The sequence below is a fragment of the Apis cerana genome, linkage group LG2 (genome assembly GCF_029169275.1).
Source record: "Apis cerana isolate GH-2021 linkage group LG2, AcerK_1.0, whole genome shotgun sequence".
In the NCBI taxonomy this organism is placed as follows: Eukaryota; Metazoa; Arthropoda; class Insecta; order Hymenoptera; family Apidae; genus Apis; species Apis cerana.
In genome coordinates, this window is record NC_083853.1 from 12,455,432 (window position 1) to 12,472,899 (window position 17,468).

General features: G+C 44.6%; 1 protein-coding gene across 6 annotated transcripts in view; it reads left to right on the forward strand.

Moving 5' to 3' along the window:
- Nucleotides 1-17,468, forward strand: part of LOC108002907 (uncharacterized) — a 31,277-nt gene that overhangs the window by 5,105 nt on the left and 8,704 nt on the right. For 3 of the 6 annotated variants that reach the window (XM_062071293.1, XM_062071299.1, XM_062071294.1), the window contains exons 2-4: nucleotides 16,861-17,098; nucleotides 17,213-17,321; nucleotides 17,423-17,447. In XM_062071293.1, the coding sequence (XP_061927277.1) occupies nucleotides 16,861-17,098; nucleotides 17,213-17,321; nucleotides 17,423-17,447 (372 nt within the window). Of the gene's footprint in view, nucleotides 1-4,641; nucleotides 4,806-11,001; nucleotides 11,046-15,897; nucleotides 15,915-16,860; nucleotides 17,099-17,212; nucleotides 17,322-17,422; nucleotides 17,448-17,468 lie in introns of those variants that run through there. The other 3 variants (XM_062071297.1, XM_062071296.1, XM_062071298.1) reach the window with 3 other exon arrangements.

Genomic DNA, 17,468 nt, shown 5'->3' on the forward strand with positions numbered 1-17,468 from the left:
CGAACTCTCGTTTCCAAGGAATCGATCAATCGCAAACTCGAAGCGCTTCAACCGGCTTTCAGAGGGTTCGAATCGAACGGAGGAGAGCCGTTGTTCCTTTTTTTTTCAAAGATCTGGAAGAAGAGCTGCTTCTCCTAGCTCGAAACTTTATCTTTAATTCGAAACCGCCGTCGATAAGGAGCGCGCATCGATTATGAAAACACATAACGAACAACCCGCAACGTCGCGTCGGTAGGCACGAGAGAATATAGGGGAGCGATAAAATTTTACGAGGTTGCACGCGTCGTTCCAACTGCGGATTATCGCCGTTCCTAAGAATATTCGTTTCTTGCTTATCAAGTAGGATTGACATTTATTAATACTTCGTACAAATTTATTTCTTCATCCTGTTTCTCACTGATCTCCTTCTCCCCCTCCCCCCTCGATTTCCTTTCTCTCCTTCCGTACGTGCGTGTACGCGCACGCGCAAACACTTTGCACCTCCTCGTCGACCACTTTCCTTCCCTTTATTCTTACGCCCCGAGTCCTCGAGCCTTAATAAGAATTACCCTTCAAGTTATATCCCTCTTACACCCCCTATATTCCTCGTATACGCTTCTCCTCCATTAGCTCCACAAATTTCTCTCTTTCGCACGATCTCTGTCAAATCCGCCGCCGTTTTTACCCTCGTTCCGCGGACAAACCATTTCCGCGTTTAAGCTCGATGCAGTTGTTCGCGGCAACCATTCACCGGGACGGATAACGATGCGCTCGCGGTATCATCAAGCCACGAAATAAGCCGAACGTTTTCGTGGTAAGCGGTGTTTGACACGGATTAACATTCATCGATTCAAGTGTGTTGTTTCGAGGCGTGCGACGACAAAGGAACGGGATTATGCGGTGGGCACAGTCATTATGCTATACACGGCAATAACAGTGCGTTAAACCATAGTGTCGTGCATTGGGGAAGACGATAATGAGAGAGCCACGTTACACGCGAGAATCGATATTCCTCGCTTCAACGATCCTATGAACTTTTTTTTTCCCTCCTTGCACCTCCTCATCCACCGCCCTTGGAAACTCGAACTTGTCTTTTTTCGTTTGTCTTTCGGCCAAAGGGAATTTGTTCAAATATATGTGTCCTCTCGTGCCTAACCTACGCGACGTTGCCGTTATATACACCGTGTTTTCGTAATCGAGCACGGTTTTAAATATATTTCAAATATATTTTCCTCGATCGGAAAACAGTCATCGTGATCGTGATCGTATCAGATCGCGTCGTTTCGCATGCTAATTTGACGATGGAAAGACAGGATATTTGAAAGAAGCGGGTGGAAGAAAGAAATAAGATTCTTCGTTTAAAACTATCGATTTTTTGTCCGTTAGAAAATAAATGAAAGACGAGTTCGCGGAGAAATAGGTGAACAGTGCTCGCGATTTCAACGAGATGGATATTCTCAGGTACGTTATATTGTTCCCGAGAAAAAAGAGAAGTGCAAGATAAATAGACTCGTGGCGTTTACACGCATCGAATGTTACCGGAGCAAATTCAGGCCAGAGAAAAGAATAAAGGAAGAATGATGTCCTACTTGCATCGTTTTCGAAGAAAAACTTGAGCGTGTGATACTCCCCGATGCATCGAATGCGCATGGTATGCGGCCATGGTGGGGCCACGAAATTGCACGAATCGGCATAAAAAAAGAAGAAAAAAAATGAGCCGATTCTCTTTAATAACTCTCTTCCCCTGTAATGATTCTCGGCATTAACACTCGATATTACGAGCTTCGAATTGCCAGAATATGCAGCGTAAATCCATCCTACCCGACACGTGTAATTATTTTTGAAAAAAAATAATCCGATTAATCCGTGATATCGAGCGAATAGAGAACGCTCGTTTACGCGAGTCTAAGAAATTTTCCCAGCTAATTGATTATTCGCATTATAACACGTATTTACGTATCGCGTTAATCGAAAGTAAACACATCTCTAGAACGCGTAGTGAATATCTATCCGATCAAGGTACATTGATTAACGCGCGTATTATACTAATAATTTAAACCAGTTAAACCAACGGTTGACCGTGAAACGTAGAGAGAGGATATGAAAAATTATACGAAACTTGGATAAATGGTGGAATCTCTCCCGTGGTAGCCACGATGATTCAGCCGCGATGGAATTTCCTTTCGTTCACCAACGAAAACGAAAACGTTTAGAATCGACGATCGGCGAATGGTCGTGACGCGAGGAAATCTTTTTCTCCCTTCTTCTCGTTTATCTGGGCAAAAGAAAAGAAAGGAAAGGAAAGGAAAGGAAAAAAGAGCCTGCTTACGGCTGGAATTGCGGCGTACAAAGGGAACGAGAGAGATGGAACGATGGGTAGATTAGCGCGATGCAATTTAATGCAACATCGTGGCCGGCCTCGGTGCAACCACATATCGGTGGCACTAAACAAACGAACAAGAAGGCCTGTTGCAGTTCGTAAGTCATTATTAACCCACGTATAATTATACACCGGTGAACCGAGCTTCCAACCGGCCTAGGAAAAGAAGCCACTATACACCGCGGAAAGGTATTTAAATTGGCTTAGTATAGAGATACGTCGTCCTTTAAGAACTCGCCGCGCGATTATCTCGAGCTGCTCTTGATGCGTCTGTACCACGGATACGCGCGACCATTGGTACCGGTATGCGCGTTCCGAGACATCGGCCTGTCCGATCGAGAATTCCTTTCGACATTCGGATGTTGGACGATCTATACCCGTATATCCAGATACGGAGAAAATTTTCCTCCGAGCCAGGAATGAACGTATAACGAATGGCAATGATCGGTTATGGTGGACATTCCATTTGGAAGGAGGCAAAAAATTTCAAATCAATTGAAATTGTCTGATTAAGTGAATTTCTCCTTATTGGATCCACGCTTGTGCGAACGAGAATTCTTAATATCCTCGAAATCACAAGTTTTAATAATAATAGGAAGAATCGGCGAATTTTTGTTATTGAGAAATCGATTAAGTCGATAATCATAAAGCAGTTCCTTATTAATTTAAATATTTGATATTTTGATTATTTATCATCTATTAAAAATTGATATTTTATATTCGGTTAGATTGGATCAAAATTGTAAAAATTTTGAATTTCGACCATCAATGTAGCAATTAACAAGAGTAATAATGTTTAAACGAGTTGAAATTGAAATTTTCGAAAGATTTACTAAGAATACAGCCAACCATAAAATTAATGCTAGTTCCGTGATCTATCTATCTCTGCTGTAGTTTCCATGTTTTTTTTTCTTTTTTTTTTTAATTAACGACACAGCGATAACATAACAGTTAAGCATCGTTCGTTAACTTTTCAAGATTATTACAGAATTCTAACCCAAACACCATATTCCAACTTTGCGGTTGTTTTCTTGAAACGCAAGTTAATACGTGGTCGAAAGGAACGGGTCGTGTAAAATTTTATCGCGCGCAATTACGACATAGCTCTCGCTTTTGCCCGCGTACGAATGACAATAATGGCTCGCGTATATTTCATTTCGTGGATGAGGGACGTTGCTCTTTCGACAGAACCAACGAAAGTCCCAGTGAAAGTTATAGTTTACAGTCGCAAATTACAAAGGCCACGCGAACGAATGGCAATTTCACTTTTATTTACTGGCGCCACGGGCACCGGATATACATGGAAAAACAGAACCAATTTTCAAACGATGATTATCGAAAGTAACCGGAGAATGGATGCGTGCAACGATACTGGCCATAAATCGAATTATGATATTAATCTATCTTAGATCCCTTTTTTGCCTACAGATTTCTAAGAACCGAGTAGAATTTTTGCTTATCATAAGTAAACATTATATTTTCTCGTCTAAATGTCTCGTGAGATAGAATGTCGATCTTATAGTTCATTCGATTTATACCGATTTTATGATCAAATGCTTTTTCCATAAACTGCATTAGTTTCACTTAAATAATTGTTTCAGTATAAGAATATTATTTTTTTTTCGCGGATCGTTTCCATTTATTCGATTCGTTTGTATCATGCAACTGTGATGAGATAAAAGCAAATAGTAATCCTTCTGAATGAACTAACATTTGTATACCTGTTGGAAATAAATTCACAACTGCTGATAACGTTTTTTCTTAATCCGTTGAAATGGTTCCAAATAAATATTTGGAAATTAAAATCTCTTATTTCATTAATTGCTAATTCTTAAAATTTTTACATATATATTATACGTTTATATACAATATTCTATAGATTTTAATTAAACAAAAAGTTTCGTTTGAGTATCGCAAGCTATTCTACTTCTTTTATATAATTCTTTTTTAATCTTCTAATATTAATGGATTAGCAATTTTTATTTAAGCAAAATTGAACACCAATGATGGACAAATTGAAGTTCTCTACTCGTAATTAATACTCGAGCATGCTTGTACTCAATGTTTTCGCAATGAGACATACGCCGACACAATTCTGGGATTTTACCGTTTCTAGTTCTCTAGCATAGACTTCCTTCGAAATTTTTCCGACAATCGTGCCACGACTTACGCAATCAAGCATTGTGCGTCTTTTAACGATAGCGATAAAGTAGCGAAACGATAATAGGAGCATGAAGTACGATACAATAAACGTTGAATTTGATTAATCGCGATCTAATCGTCCGACACACGTCGTGTCTAGCGCGTGTCGCGTCGTCTGATTCGCATAGTTTAACGCTTCCCAATATCAAGAATTCCGAGAGCGACTCTCAAGGTTCGCCATCGAGGTCGATCACCTCATTTGTTTACAATTACCGGCTTACCTACTCAAGGCTGAACCACGTAGGTAAGAGAAAAACGATAAGAAACACATACGATTTCTTTGCTTTTAAAGCTAACCTATGCGTTTAAATGAAGTTCCTTGTGCATAAAAGTCAAACGATAAAAAAACTCAATGTTTGAAAAATAGTCTTCCTTCGAAAATGTTTAAGAAACGTCTAATAAAGAATCCATAAATCTTTGTTTATTGCGAGAGAACATTTGTGCAATTTGTATGCGTGAATGCAACGCTCGGTCAATAGGGGATCATTAAACCAAACGATAAATACTGCGAATATTTTAACGTTGCAAAACAAGTGCCAATAGCGTCTTGAAACGTAATGTTGATTCGCGTGAAAACTTTATGCGTGACTTTCCCATAATAATATACTGGTATTTTTTGAAATGATAAACGTTAGATGAATATATTTCGTGTTCAACTCACGTTTTCGATGCTACTTTCCCATCGATCATCTGATTGATGCCGTCAATCGTAATCTGTCACCTTTCGAAATCTTATCGTAATCACGGAACGTTTCGTGTCATTTTAACACGTTGCCTGTTACTTGAATCACGTCTTTTTTTCCATGCATCGCATTCCGAAGAAATACACACGATTTGCCCGGTTCGTGTCAGCGATACGGTCACAATCGCACATAACCTGTACGTGGCAAACGAAACGAAACACCGCGTAACACGATCGAAGAAACGCGAACGCGTGTGCAAAGAAATTCCGAAGACCGTGTCGTCCTTGTACGTGTTTCAATGTCAATCGGGACATGAAAACTCGAGACAGGTTCGTGATCGTTATCGTTCCGTTGTTACACAAGACGAGAGTGACACGTAACTCGATGTTTGAAAAATTGTTTCGCGAACGCCGAATCGAAGGACCACGAAAGTCAATTGACAGTTACAAGTTTAAAAATGACTCTGCAGCGCATGCGCGACAAAAAACTTCATTTTGAAATACACACATCCATATACGCCTTTCGTTCGATTTTCACTCGTAATCGTATCCTGCTGTTACTAAAAATGGAATAAAATTAAAGATAAAAAAGAAAAGTAAAAAAGCGGTAAAACATTTCCGCACCGAAGAATAAAAACATTTTTACGTTGATCCACTTTCCCGTGGAAAAACAAAGGGAATAAAGAAGTCGCCACGCAATCGGAAACATCGAATAAGAAGAAAAGAAGAAACGTTGGCACGTCCTTCGTGACTAGATTGCAGTTGTAGAAGCAGTAGGCGCTAAATAGCGCGCAAAACGTTGGAAATGCCGCGATACCAAGCTTGGCATTCGGAAACTCAGGTGCGTGAGAAAACTTACTACTTGCCGTAGTGAGTAAACCGAGAGAACATATCGGCGGGAGATATGACTGGATGAAAGAAGACGTAGAAGAAGGTTGCATAATTAGGGATTGCGATGTCTGTTACGTGGTGGCTAACCTCTCGTGGAAGTGAAGCAAATACGCGGGCTGCCCCTCCTTTTCCATCGTCCTTTCTATACGCGTATTTTTCTCCCCGTCTCGTATATTATACGTCCGTAGCAGAAATTCTCAAGCGAATGCCACGACATTTTTACGTTTCACTCTTTAACGGAGAAATTGAAAAACGCTTATAACGAAGTTGTCGATAACTTTTATTCTTTATCGGTTTATTCTTTTATCCTTCTTTCAGCGAAACCTATTGTGGGCAATTTAACCATTTTCTTACGTTGGTTGCAGGGAGAGAACGGCTTCGTTCGTGCGACTCGCGCAAGTCAATTGATGGAATAATCGTCTTAAGACCGAAGACTTTGAGATTCGAATCCCCGAGTTCACCAACCTGTGATCGTTAGATTCACTTTCTATAGTTACGAGAGAAACGAGATTCGTTTTATACCACTGGTATTGATTATTGGTATCTTTGCTTTTCTTACAGCATCAGATTTCGAATCTCGAGTTGGAATGTTTGCTCGGTAGGCTTAAGCGGGCCGCTATCTTCAAATATTGGACAGAGGGAAAAGATGAACTCTGAAAGTTAAGGTATCAGTTTGCGGCGCCGTCAAGACAGATGTAGACAGATTTTAACTCCATTAGAGAGGATTACTTGGAACGTTGTGCGAACGTATTAACAAATACATGCTTCGATACTAGTTATTTATTCACAGACTGAAGCAACAACGCGAGCTCGCGCACTTGTGGCATGGGAAAGGTCATTTAAAAATCTTAGCTCGCTCGACGAGCTAGCAACATTAGCAGAATAGAATTGTCGTATTACGTCGTATTACGGAAGAGACAGGTTGATACTTGTTTCGATCTCGATGCGCGATTTCGGGACGATAAGATTCGATGGGATGCTCTCGCGTTAATGAATTAATCTCATTCTCGAAAAAATGAGTAAAAATCGTTCGGAATACGGGACGAATCCGTCGTAAATCGATCGGTCTCTAAAGAAAAATGGAGCGAATGTTATTACACAAATATTTAAAATTCGATCGCACGATTTGGCGAACGTATCGAGCAAATAGATCGCAGATTACAGTTTCGATAGGCATAGTAGAGATCGGGTTACACCTTTTTTTAGATGCTAACTCTTTTACGATCCACGAGTGTAAACAATCGTGTTCTTCTTTACACGAGAAAGTCGATGTGTCGGTAAGTCGCGCGATCTTTATGTGTCAATGACGTTGCATTACCATTGAAAACCAGCCACCTCTTCGTCTTACTATACGTTTCACGATCGTGTACCCGTTCTAATCGAGCGTCGGAGAGCGGAATCATCGTTAAAGGAAAACAACACAGCAAGGATCGATTAATCGGAACAAACGAGCCGACGTTTAATGAATTTCAAAGTCGAACACGAGGCACGATCGCGATCACCAGCTTCGTCGAGTAGCGAGAAGTTATGTCACGAAACGTGGCTGGTGATCTTGAGAAGCTGGGCCTGGTCAATTCTCGCGATCGCGTATCGCATATTACGCTCCACGATTATAACAGACAAGCATCGTTGCGCGTGACGTATGAGCGTGTTACGCAACACAGCCAAGCCTGTGGTACCTGCATATCGGTTTGAAAAGAGTTACGTGTACACATTCTAGCCCGAAGAGGTTGGATTAACGAATTGACGCCTGTAACTTTCCTTTCCTTATAAGACAAACCGGAGAAAACGGAGTCGGCCGTGCTTAAATTAAGCTCCCTTCTCCCCCATTAGACGTAAAAGGAGACTCTAGTTCCCGTTCGTTCTATAACATCCCGTGCAAGATTACCTCCACTCGGTTATTCAATCCGTTCGAAAATATCTTTATTTTTTTTTTTTCTTTTTTGGTCTTCACGTCCACGAGAGATCGATTCAACGAGACGCATCGTTGATTCCTGGAATTCTGTCCTCTTCCTACTTACATCCATCCATCGTCGCTCTCGCCTAGAAATGTTGCTCCAACGATCATATTAGAGCGTTAAAAATTACGCTTCATCCTGACACAGATTCCATGCATAACTGTAGTTCCGAACAATTAATTTTCACCCAGTCGCTTCTCCTCCTGCGATGAATGCATCCCGTGCGCATCGAAGCAGCGCGAATAATATGTCGAACAAAATAAAAGGAACCACGGTTAGACCGGAACTCGTCCGTCCCCCGACTCGGGCGTACAACGACGAATCACACCGAAGCGTTCGATGCTCGTTAAAATCGGACAAAACTGCGGTGGGTCTAGACTTTCACCGAGCAAAAAACTCGTTGTGGTTCGGTGAAAATAACCGATAGAAACAATCGTCGATAGCAAAACGGATAGATGGCGATATAGAAAGCGTCACGGCGGAGCAGCTGGTGGATTTGCGGTTTCGCGGAAAAGCTTTGCGCGACTCGTATTTTGGGATAAATCGGTCGTGATAATTTTTCGACCAAATCTTTCCTTCCATTGCTAGAAAATTGGAAAACGGGGGGAGGCACGGTTTCGATCGAAGCCCTCGTCGAGGCTGTAATTTGCCACGAGACGCGACGTTTCCAATGCTTCGTGCCGATTTAGAAAGCGGCGCAAGAGCGTGGCGCTCGTCGGCCGTGAGCAAAATGACTGCAATTAACGCGGGTCCCGATCGATCGTTTCAAAACTGAACGAAACCTATTAAACGCGGGATAATTTTTTTCGTTTCTCTAATTTATCGAGCGCGTCGAATGAGAAATATCGATAGACGATCGTTTCTACGTACATATATATATATATTTAACGATCCAACGATATCGCCGTTAAGCTGGAAAGTGGAATATGCATCCCGTCCTCTCTGACTCTCGCGCTTTATAGCGTACACCACCACGGATAGGTGGCGTTTGAACGAAAGCGACCGTGTTTCAAGGTAATGGAAATTAACGAACGAAATCTAATACGTCTTCGAGATTTCTTGTCGGATTGGCCGAGGAGGTCGGGGAAAGTTGTCCGCGAAAGAAAATCATATTTAATCGACACGGTTGCGTTCAATCGATAAGGCTAATGGTTACTCGGCTCTGTACTTCGGTCGTGGTGAACGGTGCAAGGTCGATAACCAGGCAGCTAAACATCCAACTTTGTTGCCGCTAATGGGTGTCACTGACCCGGTGACACACTCTTTCGAGTGCGTTTCTTCCTCGCCTCGCACTCTTGTGCACCCGCGGATATACTTTTATATGTAGTAGACCAAACCTATGTCAACGACCGTATTCCGCGCTCGTCGATCCGTATATCCGATAGCTGGCGCGAAAAAAGAAAAAGAAAAGGGAAAAACCAGCGGTGGATCGAGAGGAATCGGATCGAAAGATTTATCGGGCCTCCTCTCGGCCCCATCGATCAGCCGCTAGTTGATTTTTATCTGTATCTCCCTGCATACGCGCATATATGTCCAATTCGATCATCCGAGATTTATGATTTTTAACAAGGATATCTCTCTATCCCCCACGACGCTGACTACTACGTCTGAGAAATAGTTAAACACGAGGAAGGAGAGGATTCTACTTTCACACGCGGAGGGATCGCCATTTTCTTGACATTTTCTCCGCGTCCGATTCTCTCGCTTTAATTATTCCCTCCCCCGCGTAATAAGAATAAAAATTAACGAACAGACAGAATCGGATAGATAATCGTTACTTTCTACGCGTCGCGTGAAAGCGAATCTTCCGTTTCGTAAGTGGAAAAAAAAAAGAAAAAGGAAAGGAAAGAAAAAACAGCGGAATGAGCAGAGTCACGAAGGGGGATCGGGAAGAACGGTGTGTTACGAATTGTTCCGTTGAGCAGGAAAAAAAACGTATGGTCGATCGTGGAATGATCGAAAAGGAAAGCGAGAGAAAAAGAGAGCGCGCGATTTCGTTACGTTTCCCAATTCGAAAAAGGGAAATCGATCCTCGCATTTTAATCGGGGAACGCGCAATATATTTTCCCTCTGTTTATTTCACGCTGTTCGAAAATAGAAGAATTTTGCAAACGTTTCCTTGCCTTCGTTCTTACGCGATTCGTTCGAAACGAATTCCGTCGCACGGTTGGATTGTTTACCGAGAAAACGTTCGCGAATAAATTCCTCGTCCGTCCACAGGATGAAAAGCGGTCCCTGCTACTACTACTGGAACGCGGAACGAAGCAACAAAAGCGAGCGTCTCTTAAGTTAACGAGCCAACAACAAGTTGCACCCTTTGAGGCTGACTCTCGAACCACGAGGACACGGTTTTCGCGTAACAAGCACAAATTGGTGAACAACGAAGATGCTCGAACGCTAACGAGAAAATATTTGCCTCTCTCCGGAATACATTTGCATTTTATGCGAGAGACGAGGCGCCGCCGCCGCCGCCGCCGCCGTGACGCTCGCAACTCGTGAAAATTATCATCGGTCGACCTAGGTTAGACGCGTTCCCGTTACACGTAAAATAATTTACCATCCCGTCGACATTGCGCGGCATTAAACGGCCATAATCGGCCGTCTTAGAGACGAGCTGAAAAGTTTACGGCCGCCGGACGATCACCCGTTACCGTTCACCGCAAACATGGCAACGAGTCATTGTGCGCCTCTCCTTCGTACCTTTCGACCTTCCTCCTTTTTCCTCCCACCGGTATACAAAATGCGAAATGGACGCAAAGATGACGAAAAAGAAGCTGGTAACGAGGCCCGTAAATCGTTCACCGAAAGAATCAAAGCGGAAACAAAGCGATCCGTAACATTGCTGTTTCGCTTGTGAAGAGAAGAGGAGAGAGAGAGAGGGAGAGTCTCTTGGTTCTTTGATCGATACATCGCAATCATTTATCATGATTGGACGTTGGACGTGTTTGAAACGGTCGGTCATGGCGTCGATCCTCTTTCGCTCTTCTTACTTCTCTCCCCTTTTCTCTCTCTCTCTCTCTTTTTTGTTATTCAACGTGGAAGATAAACGTGGATAACAATGAATAAATCATGCTCCCCTTATCGAGACTATGAAACTCGATTAAATCGTTCGTTAAAAGGCGGATCTTAAAGTTTTCGTTCGCGTTTTCTGCTCGATCGTTAAAGTCGCTCGACGCGGAGAGGAAGAAACGGTGAACTTTAAAAGCGATCGCGGCTCGCCATCATGCTTTTCCGCGTGGCCGTTCCCCCGTTCGCGTTCGACGGCACATCCAATAAACGGGAATATCGGAAATATCTCAAGGCCAGGAACGGCGTCGTTCAATATCGAGTTAATTGCAAATAAAAGAACGCGGAGGGGGAGGGGGAAACTTGATTACAGTAATTCCATTCTTTGATCACCGATATCCGGTTTATCGACTTCGTCGGCCGTCCGAGGCGCTATGTAATTTTTCACTCACCTCGAGGACGATTAGCAAAAAAAAAAAAGAAAAAACGGAGAGAAATCGGCTTGGCTTAGTTTCGTCATCGATCGAAAATTCTTCGGCGCGACACTTTGTATCTTAGATCGAGGATCCTTCGAACCGAGGAGAAGGAGAAGATAGGCGAAAAAAAGAAAAAAGAAGAAGAGAAAGAAAAGTGACGAGATCGAATAAAAAATCGTTGCGATTCCGATCAACGTTTCGACGTGGTGGAAGCGGAGAGGTACAAACGGCGTGCAGAATGGAGGTTGAAAACGGCATGAATGGATCAACGACCGTGGATCGATCGAAGCCGCGGATTCTCGAGATCGAATGGAACGAGATCGGTGGCGCGTGAAGGGAAGAAACGCGAAACACGCCCGATTCCGAAGCGTTCCCCGTTTTTTTTCCCCTCTCTTTCTTCGTTGCCGCGATCTCTATCCGCTCTCTGTGCTATTCTCCTCGAGGCTCTCCCGCGCGGCTCGAGCACAGTTAAAGCGGCAACTCGGCCGTGACGAAAAATGAATTTTACTCCGTTCGAAATTGTGACGCGACGCGTGATCCCCGATAACGGAGCCGGTTGTGCCTCGGACAGGTTAAACGCAGACCAATTTCGTACACTTGGCGATATCAATTATATACGTCGTTCCAATCGTCGTTGATGAACCGATATCGGCGCCCGCCAATTAGCGAGCACAATGGGGAATTACTTTCGAACCTTTGTTTCGTTACTTTCCACGCTAATTTATCGTCGATCTCGAGTTTCTCGAGTTTGATCGATCGCGAGAAGATTTTGTACGAAAAAAAAAAAAGAGAGAAAAAAGGTTTTTTCGAAAACCATCGATCGATGGCCGGTCGTAAAATGGCGCGCGCGGATGGTCGTCGTTCCGTTTCGCAAGTGGGGAGAGTGATATAGCGAATTAAGAGTAGATAATTTATTTCCGCGATTAATTTCGCTGTAACATGATGTTCGGCTATTACTCCGTTTCAAAGTTCTCGAGCGTACCGCGAGACAGGAACCAGAAAAACCTGTAATCGCGACTTTTCTGAAATACGAGTTCGCTCGATCTCGCCATTAATCGCGGGCCTACGCCGTTCATTACGCTCGCTTATGCGCGGCTACGGAATGAAAATTCTTGTAATCGAGATAGCGGAACGCGAAACGTCAATTAGGGAAGCAACGAGATTTCCTCGTTATTACCGGAAATCGGTTAATCGTTATTAATTCCTCCACCGACGTTTTACATAATAGGCCGCTCCATTCACAAAACGATGACGATTGGCGACGAGTCGACGGGAGAGGTTCGTGGGGGAAACGCCGATATCGGCTCCCATTGTCAACAATTCGCACGAGCTGTTCCTCGGCGCGGAAGAATCGTCATTTTATCGGACGATTCTACCATAGATCGATACGCCACGATTCGATCACAGTAGAACAGGCTTTGTTGTTTCCCTGCGACGGAAAACAGCTCGAAATCGAAACGATTTACCGTACCCACGGGATCGTAAATATTAATCCACGTTCTCTTCTCTGCCGGACCGGATTAAAATTAATATTTCATCCCGACCCGTACGTAGCGATGTTTACGATCGGATCGAGACTCCGAGCCACGGTTTTTCGCGATCTCGTTGGAAACACGAGGTGAAGGAAAAGGAAAGTGGAATCGATGGCTCCGCGGTTCGATCGTGACCCGATGTCTTCTATTGGTATTGGAGGGGCGAGGGGTTCGAAAAGACTCGTCAGGGCGTGCCTTTTTCCGTGTCTGTTCCGCGCATCGACTTTCTCCGTGCATCGTTCGCGCGCTGGACGTTCCGAGCATCCCTTCGAGCTCGCATGTAATTATCCGAGAAACTCACGGGGAGAAAAAAGGAGAAGAAGTGAAAACGTGGCCGAACTCGAGTCGATGATAATTGCGCGACCGTTGTTACACGCGCCACGCTCTCCTCGATAAAGTTTTCGGTGTCCCTTCTTCTTTTTTCTTTTCCCTTTTGTTCTTTTCGTCGTCGAGCGGCCGGCTGGGGTCAACCGTTGCTTTCTCCTCGTCGAGGGGAAGGCAACAACTTAACCCAGACTCCCTTCGCGCATCCAATTATCATAAAGCGTGAACGGAATCCCTGGTGTCGATAATTCGAGGGTCCTGTTATATTTCGTTACGTTTACGCTCGCACGAATGACGGCTACTCGAACAATGCACGCCGCTCCTTCGCCATTGTAATCGCAGCGATGATACAACTTGTTCGATTCGAACAAGCGTTCCGTTCGAATCGCGATAACTTTTCTTCTTTTCTCCCCCTTTTCGACCATGATTTATACCGCGAAATTCTTTCGAAACGAGATTGCAAACCGTATCGTTATACCGCATAACATCGCGGTATGCTATTAACGAAACGAAATAATTTGATCGAGAAGCGTGAAATAAAAAAAATGGTAACGCTTTCCCTCCAAAAGCAGTCGGAAATATTAACCCGAATCGAGGGAATTTCGTATTCGATCCTTCCTTTCCTCGTCGAAAAATGGATAAATTATTATGAATAATTCGAGGCGCGAACGATAATTCGACGAACTGCTCTCTCTCCCGGTTCTTTCGGAAGACAGAAGAAGAAGCGGCGTTGTAAGGCGTGGAAAGGAAGAACGGTTCGTGACACTTTCACGACTGTGAATCGTTAAGTAGCGATATCGACGACAATAACGGTATGCCGCGAGTGGAATATGTGTATCGATGCCCTTCTCCTCGCGCAGCGCTTCGAGCGCCACGTTCCTCCGTCCATTGTCCTCCTCAGATTGCATAAGAGATTAACGAGTCGGTCTTGAAATCTTTTTCAACGACCTCCGGAGTTTTAGAGATCGATCACCAAGGATCGCTCGTTATCGCGTGATCGCGTTATCGGCATCGGCCTGATGCTTGCAAGATCAAAAGAAAAGATTATCGACGGGGTACACCGACCCCTGCAGATAACGTCTCAACAACCCTGAACTTTTTTTACGCTTTCTTCGACAATATATATATATATATTGGATTTATGGGTATACCAGGAGTGAAGAAAACTTGGCGTATACGTGCACTATCGTTTTCCTTTTTCGGGTCGAACGAACGCTTGTCCCGGTTGCAACCGTGTCTTGGATAGAAATACGGAAGGGTCGAGGAGAAGAAGGGCTGGAGGAACGTCGGGTGAACGAATTTTGAAGAGATGCTCACGAACGAGGGCGCAAGGAGCCGCGTTTACCGAGCTGTCGAGAAGTGGAGGCAAGCATCGGGCCGAGTCGTTCAACACCCGTACCGGTACGCTCGCTGTTTCCCGACGCGTTTCTCTGAAAAGAGCACGGATCTTTAATAAAGCAGACTTCCTTAAGAAACACGGTCGCGTAGGAACACGACGATTTTAAAAATGCGTTAACAGCTCGTAACGAGTACCTTCCGTGTCGGTGATCCCCGCCCTGAGAACAACGGTCTTTCCTCCTAGGTGTCGTCCACGAGAGATTTCGTCCCAGAGACTTACTTCTTTCCTTATCTCGAGGATCGACGAATCGGTATCGTTCGAGACGCGAATCTTATTCGAGCCATCGGATAAGGAAATTTGTAATTTTCCGATAATTAGGAATGCGCGGTGCACCCGTTGCTGGAGTAAAATGATAATAAAGGTAAATAGCGGGATGCAAATTGGCTCGGATAGAAAGTCTGCGGCCTTGGTCGGAGTCCGACCGAAATGATATCCTGTTTAAAAGAAAGGGAAAGAAAGAAAGAAAAGAAGAGAAAAGAAAAGAAAAGAAAAGAGAGAGAGAAAAACGCAAAAGCCCCGAAGGGATGGTTCGGTAAGGAAGGAGCAGACGATGGAATTCCCTTTTGCCTTCGGTTACATTTGGAATGGGAGGAAGGGGCGAGAGGCGGAGGCCGGGTGGAAGAAAGACGGAAAAGACGAGTCGGAGGCCCTCCAGCTAGGCGGAGTAGTTTTAAACTAGCGTCTCGTTCTTTCTAATGACTGTCATTTACCTGGTGTCATCCTCGTGTTCCACGGCAGCAGACAACCTACGACGGCCCTTCATACTGCGCGTAATCTTTTCAATGTCCGAGACAAGACGGATTCCCGGCGTCATTAGGGGACATAAAGTGTCTTTCTCTCCTCGTCTCGTCCGCTGCCCCACCCAGCCACCGCTCCTTCTATCTTTCGTCTTTTTCGTCGTCCGCGCTGGAATTTGCCTCGACTCCTCCGCCGACGATTGCGCAGGCCAATGGTGCGCCAGGTGTGGTCATTAATTTCGCGGCGCGCGCTGCGTGGAAAAAGACCGCGAGATCCGAACAAAGATTGCTTCTAGCCGGACTGCGGCTACGAACACGGCCATTTTTACAGGGCAATTATCGTTGAAGGTGAGCCACGTCGTTGACACGAAATTACTGTAATTCCTCTTTCCAGAGTGGACACGAATTTCCCCGACAGCTCCTCCTCCTCCTCGAATCGGGGATACGGATTTCTTTGTTTTAATTGTCCTCTCCTCGTCCAGACTTTGCGCATCGCGTTGCAAATTGCGTCCCGAATAATTTGGGAAACGCGTGCAACTGTATTTGTCGCGAGGAACGAGGTCGGATCGAACTTTTGCTCGCGCGATCATCCAATTCCTCGGAGGAAGGTGTATAAACACGTAGGATATGCGATTACCCGGCGGTAATTACCCGGATAGCAGTAGTAAAATCGAGAGGAGGCGGAAATCGATGTGGAAAGGGTTTAAACCACGAGCGTCGCCGCCACTCCTCCCCCCGCGCAAGATATCCCAAACGCGCGTCGGTTCCACCACAGATATGCGACCAATAATCCCACTCCATATTATATGGAGATAGGAGGCGCGTAATTGGAGACGGAGAAATCGAAGAATCTCAACGCACGAAGCAAAAAATAGGACGATTTTCGTTGCATATACATATATATATATATCGTATAATCGTAATTATTAGGGAGAAAGACACTGGTTGGTTCTCGAGTGATTTCACCGAATGTGGAACGCGTATAATGGATTAATACCGAGAAAGTGTAATGTTGTTGGTTTTACGTAACGTAAAAGAGGAGGCTAATTAACGCGGTTGAATCCAGGATAAAATTACATCGCGGACGTACGCGTGCTCGCGAATTCATTCGGTTAAATTACGAATCGCGCTCCACTTTTCCGCCGACACGATTCGTTGAACGATGACGAGTCGTCGCGAGCGAATTTCTTCTTTCTTCTTCTCTCTTTTTCTTCCCTCAACCGCGATGTATCGTCTCGTTACATCGTGCCGCGCGATTGAAAATCGAATTCATATTGGATTTTGTTGTTCGCAGGTCGGGTGGTGCATCCGGCACGGCGAGTGCCGGCATGGTTCCATCGACCGGTGGAGGTCCTGGGAATCCAACGGGAGGCGGCAGGATGGCCGTGATCGGTGTGACCAGGAATGTCAGACTGAGGCGGCGTGGAGCGTCCGGGTTCGGCTTCTCCCTGCGCGGTGGCAGGGAGTACGCGGCCGGATTTTACGTGAGCGACGTGCAACCAGGTAGCGAGGCTCACAGAAATGGATTAAGGGTAAATTCCAAATTCAATACGTGCAACCTCGCCAATTATAGATCGATTTTCCTCCCGTTTCATCGAACGATGCGTTTTACTTTTAGTTGGCTCGTTCTTTTTCCTCGCTTTCAGGTCGGCGATCAGATCATAAGGGTGAACGGGTATCCGGTCGAGGACGCTGTCCATCAGGAAGTTGCGCTTCTGGCAAAAAATCAGCAAGTGCTCGTTCTCAAGATTCGAAGTAATTATTCATTTTTCCTTTCTTCCTCTCAATTCTTCCGAGTAATAAAGGAATGCAATCGACAAGTCGAACTGATCGCTCGCTCGTTTCGTTTGTTTCAGGCGTGGGAATGATACCGGTGAAAGAGTAAGTATCTACGGATCGATG